General features: G+C 41.7%; 1 protein-coding gene across 13 annotated transcripts in view; it reads left to right on the plus strand.

Moving 5' to 3' along the window:
* LOC147114055 (rho GTPase-activating protein 26-like) overlaps positions 1 to 15,382 on the plus strand; it is a 249,495-nt gene that overhangs the window by 141,115 nt on the left and 92,998 nt on the right. For all 13 annotated transcript variants that reach the window (XR_015079339.1, XR_015079340.1, XR_015079341.1 and 10 more), the window contains exons 12-14: positions 5,381 to 5,420; positions 7,356 to 7,421; positions 13,713 to 13,787. Coding sequence is in view for 9 of the 13 variants with exons in the window: in XM_085995616.1 (XP_085851742.1) it covers positions 5,381 to 5,420; positions 7,356 to 7,421; positions 13,713 to 13,787 (181 nt within the window). In the remaining 4 variants the exon portion in view is untranslated. The remainder of the gene's footprint in view (positions 1 to 5,380; positions 5,421 to 7,355; positions 7,422 to 13,712; positions 13,788 to 15,382) is intronic.

A 15,382-nucleotide genomic window follows, 5' to 3' on the forward strand; every position in this document is an offset into this window, starting at 1 on the left:
GACGCTGGAATCCAAAGAACCGCTCATGAGGTGTAGTATTTGTGGCTGTAGAAAGCAGGGACCGTATAGAGTGCAATGCATCCGGAAGCACTGTTTCCCATTGCTGGTCTGGTAGGCCCCGAGATCTTAAAGCGAGACGTACGGAATTCCAGATGATACCGTTATACCTCTCTACCTGCCCATTTCCGATGGGATGGTATGGTGTTGTTTTGCTTGTAGCAATTCCCCGTTCTGAGAGGTAGTCCTTGAGTTCCCTTGACATAAAGGATGGACCCCGATCTGAGTGAATATAAGCCGGCATGCCACAGAGAGAAAATACCTGCTCAAGGCAGCAGATTACTGTGGACGCCAGCATATTGGAGCAGGGGAAGGCAAACGGAAAACGTGAATATTCGTCGATCATGGTGAGCAAATATGTGTTCCGAGTTGAAGAGGGCACTGGGCCCTTAAAATCGATGCTAAGTCGTTGCATCGGTTGGGTTGCATGTATGAGTATACCATCTGAGGGGCGGAAGAACTGAGGTTTTAATTCCGCACAAAGCCGGCATTCTGAGCATATTTTCTTTACATCTCCAGTGGAAAAAGGGAGATTCCGTGATCGTACGAAATGTAGCATGCGCGTAACGCCAGGATGACACAAACCATTGTGGACATCCATGAGAGTGGAGGATGACATAGTGGAGCAGAATGCCCGTGTGAGGGTGTCCGGGGCCACATTCTCCTTGCCAGGCCGATAGAGAATGGTATAACCAAAAGAGGCCAGTTCCATCCTCCAAAGTTGTATTTTATTATTCTTAATTTTGGTTCGTTTTCGATTATCGAGCATGAAGGCGACTGATCGTTGGTCCGTGATCAATGTAAAGTGCTGGCGAGCTAGAAAATGGTTCCACTTCCGTACTGCCTCTATGATGGCTGTGGCTTCTTTCTCAACCGGAGGATAATGTAGCTCGGCACCTTGTAAGGTCCTGGACATAAATGCTACAGGACGACCTTCCTGATTCAGAGTAGCCGAGATCGCCACCTCCGAGGCATCACATTCAACCACGAAAGGGAGATTCTCATCAATGGAGTGAAGAGCCGCTTTCTCCAACTGTTTTTTGAGAAGGTTAAAGGCTGCAACAGCCGCTGTTCCCAGTGGAAATGATCTAGCATGCAGCAAGGGTTGGATTTCGTCCGAAAAATGAGGAATCCATTTAGCGTAGTATGCAAACAGACCGAGAGCCCGACGTAAAGAAGCCGGCTTCTTAGGTGACGGGAGCTCTTGGAGCGGGCGAAGTCTTTCTGGGTCTGGCTTAATGATACCATTGCCTACGCAGTAGCCAAGGATGTTGATGGTCGGTTGCGACTCAACAGATTTGGATTCATTCAGGGTCAAATTACGGCGATGGAGGGCATCCCGAAATTTTTGGAGGTTGGAGTCGTGTTCCTGTTGATCGTGACCTGCAATGGTAATGTTATCAAGATAGGGAAAAGTGTCCCTTAGGTTTTCCTGCTTAACCAGGCCATCCATTGCCCGTTGAAAGACAGCCACTCCATTAGTAACCCCGAATGGGAGGCGACGAAATTGGTACAGCCGTCCATTAGCCTCAAAGGCTGTGTACTGCTTATCTGAGACCTTCAAGGGTAACTGATGATAGGCACTTTTTAAATCGTAAGTTGAGAACACTTTGTATTCGGCCAGTTTATTAACCATATCATCAATGCGTGGCAATGGGTAGGCGTCCAAGTCGGTATATTGATTGATGGTTTGCGAATAATCGATGCATAGTCGCTGTTTGTGAGGTTTTAGAGGGTTCTTGACAATGACGACTTGAGCCCGCCAGGGCGACGAACATGGTTCAATGATATCCTCTGCTAGAAGTCGAGAGATTTCAGCCGCAATAAAAGATTGGTCTTCCTGATTAAAGCGCCGCGATTTCGTTATTATCGGTTGGCATTGAGGCGGAATACTGGCAAATAATGAGGGTTCATCAAGTGAAGCTGCTGATAATGCACAAAATGGTAATTTAGATGGTATATTAGAAATAGTAAGTCCGGGTTTGGATCCACCAAACTCAATGGTGAGTTTCTTATGCTGTTTTTGGAAGTCCAGCCCTAAGAGGAGATCACTACATAAATCTTTGAGCACCGAAAGTCGGGTGGAGGGATACATACGACCATGAAGTGTCATATCAACAACACAAAAGCTGGAGATTCTGGTATTAAGTGATGACTGGGCCATCGCAATTGCCTGGTCCGATGGGAAGACATGTAGTTTCAATTTCGCAACAATCTGTTCCTTAATGAAACTATCAGTACTTCCTGAGTCAATTAAGGCATCTAAGGTATGCCCTTTAATTGAAATTTTTGTGGCTGCCTGAGACAGGTTCTGTGGGCAAGCAGCTGTAATTGGTGTCGTTGCACAGAGAGTGGCTAAAACTCTCGGTGTGCTTCTTCGGGAGAGAGCTCGAGAGGAAGCTTGATAGGTCCTAGCTGGAGCATCTTGATAGGCCCTAATTGGGGCAGTTCGGTAGGCCTTAGCTGGATTGGCCCTCGTAGAGGCCCTTGATAGGCAAACTTTAGCAAAGTGTCCTTTTTTCCCGCAATAACTGCAGATTGCATTGCGAGCAGGGCAGGTTTTCCTAGGGTGAAAAGCATCTCCACAAAAGAAGCATTCCTTCCTAGATTGCCAAGAGGCTGCTAAAGTGGGGTCGTCCTCCTCTTCTTCATCAGAATTAGATTCCCCCATGATAGGGTTCACCTGAGACCGCTTGAATTGTCTGGTTGCAGCTACAGCAGCAGATCGAGATCTGGGCAGCTGATAGAGGTCTGCATTTCTCTTTGCCAAATCCAGTGAACAAGCTAGGTCAAAAGCTTTTTGTAGCTCAAGTGTTTTACTTTCTAGTAGACGCTGGCGTATAAATGGAGAGGCAATCCCGCAGATGAAAGCATCACGAATCATTTCTTGGCGGTACAGCTCAGCTGAGGCTGCCTGAAAGTTACAATCTACGCTGAGCCTGCGAAGTTCTTGCAGGAATTCGTCAATTGATTCCCCTGGCCCTTGTCGGGCTGTGGCCAGTAGATGTCTAGCATAGACCTCATTTGGGGTCTTCGCATACAGTTTCTTAAGTGCCCGAATCACCTCTTCGTAACTATCCCAGTCATCAACATATTCGAACACTTTTGGGGTCACATAATTGACAAGTATCTTCAATTTAGCAGGAGCATCCGCTTTACATTCATCCAGAAAATTCTCAAAAGTACGATACCAATGCTTCCATACCCTGCCAGCTGCTGGTGTATTCGGGTCCAAGTCCAGACGAATAGGTCTAAGGATTTTCTCCATGATGGGTGGTTCCCTGGATCCTTAACTTCCGAGTTTGTCTGAAGGTCTAGTATTTGTCAGTGTAAATACTAAGTTACTTAAATTGATGTAAGAAAAAGGAGACTTACCATCAAGTAACTTTAAAGTAAGCTTTAAGTAACTTATAAACACACTATATACACAAGAGAGGTCTTTACCATGCCTCTGGTAGAAGCCTCTTACAATACTGAACAGACCAGTATTTATACCAGTCCAACAGGAAGTGACATATGACAGGAAGTGAGGTATGTACACAGTTCATAGTTCACAGGAAGTGATGACATAACTTCCCGGATGTTATCATTTTTATCACAGGGAGCAAAGTTCCATTTTTGTTTAACCATTGAAAAATTACAAAACGGCAAATCATGACTCACTTTCTTAAAGGCCAAGGTTATTGGCTCCAGGTTTCAGAAATGCAGTTTGAGGATTTTGTTTTCTTTCCTGTCCTTGTGCAGTACTTTTTAGTTCAATGTATTAATGCTGGAAAATAATGCAAGAGTTGTTAACTGTTTGCTTTTCTTAATATGGAGATGCTTTATTGACTTTATAAACAGTTGCAGCCAGAGATATTAATGCCAAAAGGTAATTAAGGGTATTTAAATGTGTACAAGTAGCTAGCTCAGTAAGATAGAAGGAGCTACAATAGAAGATAGATAAATAATGAGATTCAGGTCCAATTTGTTTTTCAGCTGAAAATTAACTAGTTATTGAGTGGAATTTCCATCCATGTCACATGCTGAATGTGTATATTCCATAATAATAACAAACATAATTTCTACATTTAGTCTTGCCGTTCGGATATTTATTCTTCCAAATTTAAATTACAGAATGTTAGTAGTGAAACTGCTATTATTTGTCATTTATGTTTTGAACTAGATTTCAGTAACTTTCAGGTAACCTGGCTTGGAGAAATGACTAAGCCTGATTGCACTAGGGGGCTGAATCATCTTATGCAAGTATGATTGTAAACGTAGAGTGCTTCAACACACACATCGTTTCAACTGTTCATATTAACTTACATTCCTCACACTGCCAAACTGAGTAATTATTGCAAGGTAGTTCCAGCTTATTAGTATTTATTTCTCATGGAATTTTCTTTTTGTTTCTCTCTCTCTCTCTCTCTCTCTCTCTCTCTCTCTCTCTCTCTTTCTGTCTTTATTTTTCACACTCTTTCACTGACTCTCTTGCTCTCTTCCTGTCATTCTCACTGCAACTTGCTAGAACAACCCCAGCCCAATCCCTCCTGCTCTCACTACAGCTGCGGCCTACTCTCTAACCTTCTTGGTCAGCGACCCAGGCCTGGTTCCATCAGGTCTCTTTTTCTAATTCAGAAGCCTGCCTGCCTTCACTTCCCACAGTCTCCTATGAAGAGATAAACAGAAGAGAAGGAGAGAGAGTGACACACACACAAGGGAAGGAGGAGAAAGACAGGAGGGAATAAAGATAGTAGTCACATGTGAAAGAAAGGCTGCTGACCATGCCACAGGGAAGAAGCAGAGAGTGGCACAGAAGAGAGAGAGAGACCCACAGAAGAGGAGATTAGAAGTCAGTGTATGGGAAGGAAGAGAGAGACTCATTTTCAGGGTTGCCAGTATCCATATCGTTAGTTATAGAGTCAAGAGAGGCTTTTTGGTGGAGCCAGTTGTTACAATTTAAATCAATAGTTTAGAATTTTTTAAATTTTGTTTATATTTATGGTCAAGAATGATATCGATGAGCTGCAAGGAGACTTAAAAATATTCAAATAAAATTAAACATACTTTGGCTCCAGAACTTCAGGGTTTTGCCTCATAAAATGCTTAGTGCAGAACAACTGACTTGATTTAAAAAAAAACATGGAAACAGATTCACAGGTGGCTAAGTCACCATCTAGGCACGGTATCTCCTGCATTATGTATGTATGGTCTCATGTTGAGTAACATGGACTTAACAATATTTGTGTTGATTCCAGGTTACCATAAATTTGTTCCTGTTCCAGTACAGTTTTTGTGTTGATATTTTACCCGTTTAAAATAATGCCATACTTCTTTCCAGGTGTACAACTTGAATAAGGACAATCCGATAAGTGAAGGCAGTAAGTATTTATTGTTATTAACAATTCTGGATGAACTCTGACAAACTAGAGGGGCATTTACAGAATATATTTCACAATCATCTAAAACATCCATCAATATATCCTAATGCTTATTTATAACAACACAATGCATTATGCAAAACTGGACTAGAAAATTTTTATTAGAATTATTGAGAGTTGATCACTAGAAGTCAATTTTGTTTCCTAAGTGATCTCTCAATTTGCCCATTTTTTCCTCAATCTGTGGCATACTGCAGCTAAAATATCCTGATACTTGAAACCACTATTCATATTTTGAGCCTTGGAATTCCGTGGGGCCTCCCCTTTTGAATCTTCGTGTAATTGGAACAAGTTTTGTAATTTGGCTGAAATACTAGAAGCAATAGGGAAAAGTAGAGATTGAAAGTGAATGTATCCACTTCATATTTCTGTGGCAGTGCTCTCTCAATTACAGTAATTTGGGAAGCCTGGTCCACTTTCCCGTGGTGCACAAATAAAGGAGAAAAGAGAAATAAGCAACTGAATGAAGAGAAGGAAGAGTAGTCTTAAGAAGAACTAGTTGAAAATGGGGAAGGTAGTTAAATTTGTAGTTGGCCCAAAGCTTGGCAGGAGAAGTAAACTGAATTCCGATGAATCAGACAAGTTTTTACAAGAACGATAGCAAAATACTGCAGATGCTGGAAATCCGAAACAACAGAAAATGCTGGAAAAGTTTTTACAGGAGTATGACGGGATTTTCAGCTGAGTTGGTAAGTGGCAATTAAGTTCAATAAAGATACAATCTAATTAATAACTTGGATGAAGGGACTTAGTGTAATGTAGCCAAATTTGCTGCTGATACAAAGATAGGTGGGAAAGCAAATTGTGTGGAGGACGCAAAGAATCTCCAAATGGATATAGATAGGCTAAGTGAGTGGGCAGGAATCTGGCAGATGAAGTATAATGTGGGAAAATGCAAGGTTATCCACTTTGGTAGGAAAAATAAAAAAGCAAATTATTTAAATGGGGAGAGATTATAAAATGCTGAGGTACAGAGGGATCTGGGGGTCATTGTACATGAATCACAAAAAGTTAGCATGCAGGTACAGCAAGTAATTAGGAAGGCAAATGGAGTGTTGGCCTTTATTGCAAAGGGAATGGAGTATAAAAGTAGGGAAGTCCTGTTACAACTGTACAGGGCGTGGTGAGACCACACCTGGAGTACTGCGTACAGTTTTGGTCTCCTTATTTAAGGAAGGATATACTTGCATTGGAGGCAGTTCAGAGAAGGTTCATGAGGTTGATTCCGGAGATGAAAGGGGTGTCTTATGAAGAAAGGTTGAGCAGTTTGAGCCTATACTCATTGGAGTTTAGAAGAATGAGAGGGTATCCTATTGAAACATATAAGATTCTGAAGGGGCTTGACAGGGTAGATGCAGAGAGGATGTTTCCCCTCATGGGGGAATCTAGAACTAGGGGGCATAATTTCAGAATAAGGGGGCACCCATTTAAAATGGAAATGAGGAGGAATTTCTTCTCTGAGGGTCGTGAATCTTTGGAATCCTTTTCCCCAGAGAGCTGTGGATGCTGGGGTCATTGAATATATTTAAGGTGGCGATAGACAGATATTTGAATGATAAGGGAGTCAAGGGTTATGGGGAGCAGGCAGGGAAGTGAAGTTGAGGCCAAGATCAGATCAGCCAAGATCAGATCTTATTGAATGGCGGAGCAGGCTCGAGGGGCCAAATGTTCCCCACAGATGGAATAAAACTTACAAAGAGTAGATGAAGAGACCATGTCTAAACCACATAAAGTGGGTTATGTTGCCAAAACCTCAAGTCAAGCTGACACTCCCAGGTCTTTTTCATCTACCTGTGGTTTGTTGTATTCTAAAAATGTATTTGCTGAAGTTTAAACTCCCTTATTAAAAATGATGGATTTGTTTCTGATTTTCAGCTGCCCAACTGGACAAAGTTGGATTTGATTTAGTAAAGAAATGCATTCATGCAGTTGAAGAAAGAGGTATCAATTTTTTTTATTTGTCAATCTTGTATTAAAAACATTAAGATAGCACATGATTCCTCGACATAAAGCTCTGGCATTACAATTCTGCATCACAGTCTGGCATCACTTTCTGACTGGTTGAAATTAAAAAGAAAAGTAAAACTTCTGTAACTATTGGCCCGGATTTTCCAATCGGAGGCTTCCTGCGTGCGGATGCCTCTGATCTGGGAAAAATCTACGAACTTACCTGCTGGCTCCGTAGGTCCCGACGGTCCCGACACTTCCGATCCTGGGCCTCTCCTGGTCTGCGCGTGCAGGGGCACATGCGTTTCGCGAGTGCCCCTGGGCCATGGGGAACCAAACAAAGAAGGGAATCCCCCTTTACACTTTTGACAGATCTCTCTGCATAGACCTGTCAGAAGTATGAATGGGGATCACTCAAAAAACACACAGACAATACATTTTTTTTAAATCACATATTTAAAATTAGTTAAAATTACAAAAAAACAAATTAATTTTTTGAAAAAAATAATTAAAGTTTTTTACGGGGCTAAAAATAAACTTACCTTTTTAAAAAGTATTTTTAAATTATAAATGAGTGGGGAAAAAATATTTTTTACTTTTTTAAACTCTTATGCTGGTAAAAGTAGGCCTTACGTCTGCTTTTACCAGGCGTAAGATTTTGAGGTTTTCAACGGGCGGAGGTTCTGCAGAAAGTGGAACTCTCTGCCCGCAGAGGCCCTTCTCCAGATCGGAAGGGCCGGTTTTCAGCACATGTGCTTCACATGCCTGAAACCGGCACTTGCGAGGCCCCTACGGGTGTGTACCCATCCGTGGGGGTCGGAAAATACAGGCCATTATGACTGTTGTAACTCTGTTGGCTCAAGAAAATCTACCACACCTGTACTCAACCAATCAAATTGCTAAACAAATATTTTCAAAATCTATTTTAGTCTCCATTTTTTCTTAGTAATTGAAATCTGTAGTGTCCAAATTAAGGTTTGTAACACATAAGAAATAGGAGCAGGAGTAGGCCAATCGGCCCCTCGAGCCTGCTCCACCATTCAATAAGATCATGGCTGATCTGATCCTAACCTCAAATCTTCTATCACTCTGCATCCACCCGAACCCATGTGATCTCCCGGGAGAGGCGAAAAACCAGATAAAGACCCAATGGCCAATTTGGGAGAAAAAAATCTGGGAAATTCCTCTCTGACCCATCTAGGCGATCGAAATTCTTCCAGGAGATCACTCTGTCCCTATATTTTCTACAGTACTTACCTTCTGTAAAGGCGATCTCCACCCCAGCCAGGAACAGGAATAAAACCATCTCCTGAAATCTAACACAGAATTAGAACACAGTAGAAGCAGAACAAGGCTACACGGCCCCTGGGCCCACTCCACTACCCACAGGGCCATGACCATTCCGAACCGAGACTCATGTCCAATTTCCTGCCCACTCCCCGTAACCCTTAATTCCCTTTACTTCTAGGAAACTATCTATTTCTGTTTTAAATTTATTTAATGATGTAGCTTCCACAGCTTTCTGGGGCAGCAAATTCCACAAACCTACCACCCTCTGAGTGAAGAAGTTTCTCCTCATCTCAGTTTTGAATGAGCAGCCCCTTATTTTAAGATTATGCCCCCTAGTTCTAGTTTCACCCATCATTGGGAACACCCTCACCGCATCCACCCGATCAAGCCCCTTCACAATCTTATATGTTTCAATAAGATCGCCTCTCATTCTTCTGAACTCCAATGAGTAGAGTCCCAATCTACTCAACCTCTCCTCATATGACCACCCCCTCATCCCCGGGATTAACCGAGTGAACCTTCTTTGTACTGACTCGAGAGCAAGTATGTCTTTTCTTAAGTATGGACACCAAAACTGTATGCAGTATTCCAGGTGCGGTCTCACCAATACCTTGTACAACTGCAGCAATACCTCCCTGTTTTTATATTCCATCCCCCTAGCAATAAAAGCCAACATTCCATTGGCCTTCTTAATCACTTGCTGCACCTGCATACTAACTTTTTGAGTTTCGTACACCAGGACCTCCAGATCCCTTTGTACTACAGTACTTTCCAGTTTCTTGCCATTAAGATAATAACTTGCTCTATGATTTTTCCTGCCAAAGTGCATAACCTCACACTTTCCAGTATTGTATTCCATCTGCCAAATCTCTGCCCACTTACTTAGCCTGTCTATGTCCCTTTGCAGGTTTTTTATGTCCTCCTCACTCACTACTTTCCGTCCCATCTTTGTATCATCTGCAAACTTTGATATGTTACACTCGGTCCCCTCCTCCAAATCGTTAATATAGATTGTAAAGAGTTGGGGACCCAGCACTGACCCCTGCGGAACACCACTATTTACTGGTTGCCAATCTGAGAACGAACCATTTATCCCAACTCTCTGCTTTCTGTCAGAGAGCCAATCCTCCACCCCCAATCCCGTGATTTTTTATCTTGAGCAATAATCTTTTGTGTGGCACCTTGTCAAATGCCTTTTGGAAGTCTAAATACACTACGTCCACTGGTTCCCCTTTATCCACCCTGTATGTTACTTCCTCAAAAAACTCAAGCAAATTTGTCAAACATGACTTCCCCTTCATGAAACCATGCTGAGTTTGTCCTATTAAATTATGTTTATCCAAATGTCCCGTTACTGTCTCCTTAATAATGGACTCTAACATTTTACCAACCACAGATGTTAGGCTAACAGGTCTATAGTTTCCAGCCTTCTGCCTACTACCCTTTTTAAATAAGGGTGTTACATTAGCAGTTTTCCAATCTGCCGGGACCTTTGCTGAGTCCAGTGAGTTTTGGAAAATTATTACCAATGCATCCACAATCCCTACCGCTACTTCCCTCAAGACCCTAGGATGCAAGCCATCAGGTCCAGGGGATTTATCCGCCTTGAGTCCCATTATTTTACCAAGTACCACTTCCTTAGTGATTTTAATCGTATTTAGTTCCTCCCCCGCTAGAGCCCCCTGTTTGTCCAGTGTTGGGATATTCTTAGTGTCCTCTACTGTAAAGACTGATACAAAATAATTGTTCAGCGTTTTTGCCATCTCCATGTTTCCCACCATTAATTTCCCGGTCTCATCCTCTAAGGGACCAACATTTACTTTAGCCACCCTTTTTCTTTTTATATAACTATAGAAACTTTTACTGTCTGTTTTTATATTTTTTGCTAATTTACTTTCATAATCTATCTTCCCTTTCTTAATCAATCTTTTAGTTATTTTTTGCTGTCTTTTAAAGACTTCCCAATCTTCCATCCTCCCACTAGATTTGGCTACCTTATATGCCCTTGTTTTTAGTCGGATACTATCCTTAATTACTTTACTTAGCCACGGATGGCTATCTTTTCTTTTACACCCTTTTTTCCTCAGTGGAATATATTTTTTTTGGAAGTTGTAAAATAACTCCTTAAATGTACACCACTGGTCATGTACCGTCTTACCCTTTAATCTATTTTCCCAGTCCACTCTAATTAATTCCGCTCTCATACCTTCATAGTCTCCTTTATTCAAGCTCAGCACGCTTGTTTGAGAGCCAACCTTCTCACCCTCTAATTGAATATGGAACTCAACCATGTTATGGTCACTCATTCCAAGGGGATCCTTTACTAGGACATTTTTAATTAATCCTGTCTCATTACACAGGACCAAATCTAAGGTTGCTTGCCCCCTGGTCGGTTCAGTTACATACTGCTCAAGAAACCCATCCCTAATACACTCAATGAACTCATCCTCAAGGCTGCTCTGCCCAATTTGATTTGTCCAGTTAATATGATAATTAAAATCCCCCATAATTATAGCTGTTCCCTTATTACAAGCCTCAACTATTTCCTGATTAATACTCCGTCCAACAGAGTTGCAACTGTTCGGAGGCCTATAGACTACACCCACTAGTGTTTTTTTCCCCTTATTATTCCTTATCTCCACCCAAACTGTTTCACTATCCTGCTCCTTTGACCCAATATCATTTCTCTGTATTATAGTGATTCCTTCCTTTATTAACATAGCCACCCCACCTCCTCTCCCTTCCTGCCTGTCCTTCCTGATTGTTAAATAACCTGGTATGTTTAATTCCCAGTCATGGTCACCCTGCAGCCATGTTTCTGTAATGGCCACAAGATCATACCCATATGTCATTATTTGTGCCGTTAACTCATTCATTTTGTTACGAATGCTACGTGCATTCAGATAAAGAACTTTCAAATATGTTTTGTAACACTTAGTTCCTGTTTTTTCCCTTTTTAGTACTTTACTTTTTACTCCATACCTTCTGTCCCTTCCTGACACATTCTGTTTTTTTAATTCCCCCACTGCTACCTAAGTCTATGACCTTCTCTGTTGTCATTTCTATTATTTGCTCTCTAGAAACCTCCCCCCCACTAATTAGTTTAAAGCCCTCTCTACAGCCCTAGTTATATGATTCGCCAGGACTCTAGTCCCAGCACTGGCCAAGTGGAGTCCGTCCCAACAGAACAGCTCCCTCCTGTCCCAGTACTGGTGCCAGTGTCCCAAGAAGCAAAACCCATTTCTCCCACACCAGTCTTTGAGCCACGCATTTAACTCTTTAATTTTATTTATCCTAGCCAAATTCGCTCGTGGCTCAGGTAATAACCCAGAGATTATTACCCTTGAGGTTCTGTTTTTTAATTTGACCCCTAGCTGCTCATACTCCTTTAACAGAACCGTCTTCCTTGTCCTATCTACGTCGTTTGTACCAACATGGACCACGACAACTGGATCCTCCCCCTCCCACTCCAAGTTCCTTTCCAGCCCAGAAGAGATGTCCTTAACCCTGGCACCAGGCAGGCAACACAGCCTTCGGGACTCCCGCTCTTGACTGCAGAGAACCCTACCTATCCCCCTAATGATACTATCCCCTACCACTACAACATTTCTTTTTACTCCCTCCACTTGAATGGCCCCCTGTACCACGGTGCTGTGGCCAGGTTGCTCATCCTCCCTGCAGTCCCCGCTCCCGCCCTCACAGGGAGTAAGAACCTCGATCCTGCTGGACAAGAACAAGGGCTGCGTCTCCTTCAACACTACATCCTGGATCCCTGTACCTTCCTCACTCGTAGTCACACCATCCTGTCCCTGACCACGGACTACATCTGCAGTAATTAACTTCATAGGTGTGACCATCTCCTGAAACATAGAGTCCAGGAACTTCTCCCCCTCCCTGATGTGTCGCAGTGTCTGAAGCTCGGTCTCAAGCTCCATAACATGGAACTTGAGTTCCTCTAGCAGCAAACACTTGTCGCAGATGTAATCACCGTGAGCCTCAATGGGGTTCACCGGCTCCCACATCTCGCAACAGTAACACATCACCTGCTCCATTCTATATAATAATTTAATTTCTTATTATTAGTTATGAAGACCCTGCCCGGATATATATGATAATATCACACCACTATTCAATAGGACTTACCAACTTAAAGGTATAAAAGAGAAGAGAAGGAAGAAAACCAACCAACCAGCTGATCACCAACCTCCTCCTTGAATACTGTCTGTGGAGCCTGTTTGGTTGACTCGTCTCGCTGCTCCGCCTCCGCAGTGCTGTCTAAGCCTGGGAGTGGGGAACAAAACAGAGCAAAAAACACACCCTCACCTCCCACTTATCCAAACTCTCCCACTTAGCAAAACTCCAACAGCACTCAATGCACAAAGCACACCATTTTTAAAATTACACATTTCACAATAATATGGTTAAACTTACCTATAGAATTCTTTTTGTTGTCTGTCAATTTTGGTGATTTTCAACAAGCATACTACCTGGTTTCTAATCCCAGTATAAGGATAATTTTAGTATGATCTTTGACTGCAGTTGTGTTTTAAGATCTGTAGCATTTTCTTTTAGATCAATGCTTAGCAGTGCATTTGCAGAGAAGTTCTGAAATAATTTGCAATACAGCTCTCTTTGTAAACTTGCATGTCCAAGCACATTCACATGGTATTTTCACACATACATTCACATGTATATACATATAAGCAAATAGGCACACTATTGCATATCCCAGTATACTTCAAATACATTGGTGTGTAGGCATACATATACAAAGCCAACTCTACACACACAAGCATGAACATATGAATATGCAACTAAAGGCTATTCTAATTTAAAATGTCCAATATATGTTTTTTAATTTAAGTTATTGTAACTATAGTAATTATAGATTGTGATAGTATAGTAATTATTTTAGTCATTATAGACTTCACAAACAATAATATTAGAAATTCAGCTTGACATATTAGCAAAAGTTTTTTCTCTACTTTAAAACAGGTATCAATGAGCAGGGCCTGTATCGAATAGTTGGTGTTAACTCCCGAGTTCAGAAACTGTTAGGTTTACTAATGGGTATGTACTGTGTTTCATTTCCTTTATCTTTTTGTGCATATTTGTATGTATTAAGTTGGGCAGCGTTCTGCAATGCAATAGTTTTTTTCCCCCTTGCATTAAAAAATATTCCTTGATGTATTTAAGAGTGGTAACCTGGTGCAGTTTTATTAGTACTGCTGAAATGGGTTTATCACAAAAAAATAAGCATTTTTAATGAGCCTAGTCCACCACCTGTGAGTAACCTGATTTTAAATAACTGAAAATGACTTTTAAAAAACTATACAGAACCATTTACTAGTTGCATTGGTGTGCAGTAGTCAGTTTCTTACTTTAAATATTAAAAAATATTTAATTTACTTTTAGAAGGTGCCAATTGGTGCCTTTGCACCAAAAAAAAAGCAGCTTAATTTTAAGAGCCTCCTTGAAGGGCCACCAGAGGGCGCAATTAGCGGAAACTCAACATGGTGATTTAATTTGATCTGCCCTGAAGCGTGGCCAGATTTGTGGGCGAGGCTGGCTACCACGCGATGTTTTTTAAACCAGCGCAAAAGATCGCGAAAACTCGATTTGCATTAGATGTAAATGGTACTTGAAATTCCTCGATCTTTTACACTGGTTTGGCCGATTTTGGGTGAATTGCACTGGAAAAAACAGAGCAACCTAGCGGAAACTCTACCCCTGTAAATAGATCCCGTTAAAATAAATAACTGGAATCTCGTGCAACAAAACCTGGTGTTCTGAATTGGAATTGTCATTTGACATCAATGCTCATTGATCTGGGGCCGTTAAATCTCTGCCGCACCTTGCACTTGTGGCTGTTCAACTCAACTTCATTCCTACAAAACCAACTGATGAATCAGCTGCAATGAGCAGGGTTGCAAAATCCTCACTCATTTAACACCTTTCACACTTCTAACTGCAAGTGAATTGTGCAAATGGCAAATACATAATGATTAAGGAATTGCCTGGCCTGTCAATAAGGATTGGTGCGACTTGGCATCCTTTGGAATCCACAAACCAGGCATTGGTTCCAGTATAGTTACAATAAACTGTGCGGCATTGCAGCTTTCTGGAGGTCCAGCGCAACCAGCTCACCGGCTTTTAAATGGCAAAACCACGCATGCGTGGAATTTTGAAAAAAAATTAGAGGGAACATTGGTTACAAACTTTGCAAATTTGAAACAAAAATGGAAATGCTGGAAATACACAGCCCTCCAGTCATTAAGAGAAAAGCTAGGTTAAAGTCCCAGCCATAATTTTTTGTCAAAACTGAAGATGGGGGAAAAAACAAGACCCTTGGTAGGTTGAAGAAAAGGAGCGGGGGGGCAAACAAGAGCTAGTAATCCAAACAGAGTGGAAGTTGATGGGTTAAATGATCTGTAAACTGCTTCAGAGGAATTTGCTATTTGATATAAAAGATCATTTTATTGAGGTAATTAACAGAACATGCAAATAGCTAATATGATGGAGAGACATGGGAGACACACACGTAACAAAAAAAGCAAGAAAGTGGAGTAAATTGGAACCTCTGTTACAGGTGGTCTGGGGAAGTAAAAAGCCGGCCTTTACTAAATTTCATGGCTACAAAAATTGAGAAATGGCAGTGATCCTGG

Source organism: Somniosus microcephalus, chromosome 8, assembly GCF_052327205.1.
Source record: "Somniosus microcephalus isolate GS21.2 chromosome 8, FLI_Smic_1.0, whole genome shotgun sequence".
NCBI classification, from domain to species: Eukaryota; Metazoa; Chordata; class Chondrichthyes; order Squaliformes; family Somniosidae; genus Somniosus; species Somniosus microcephalus.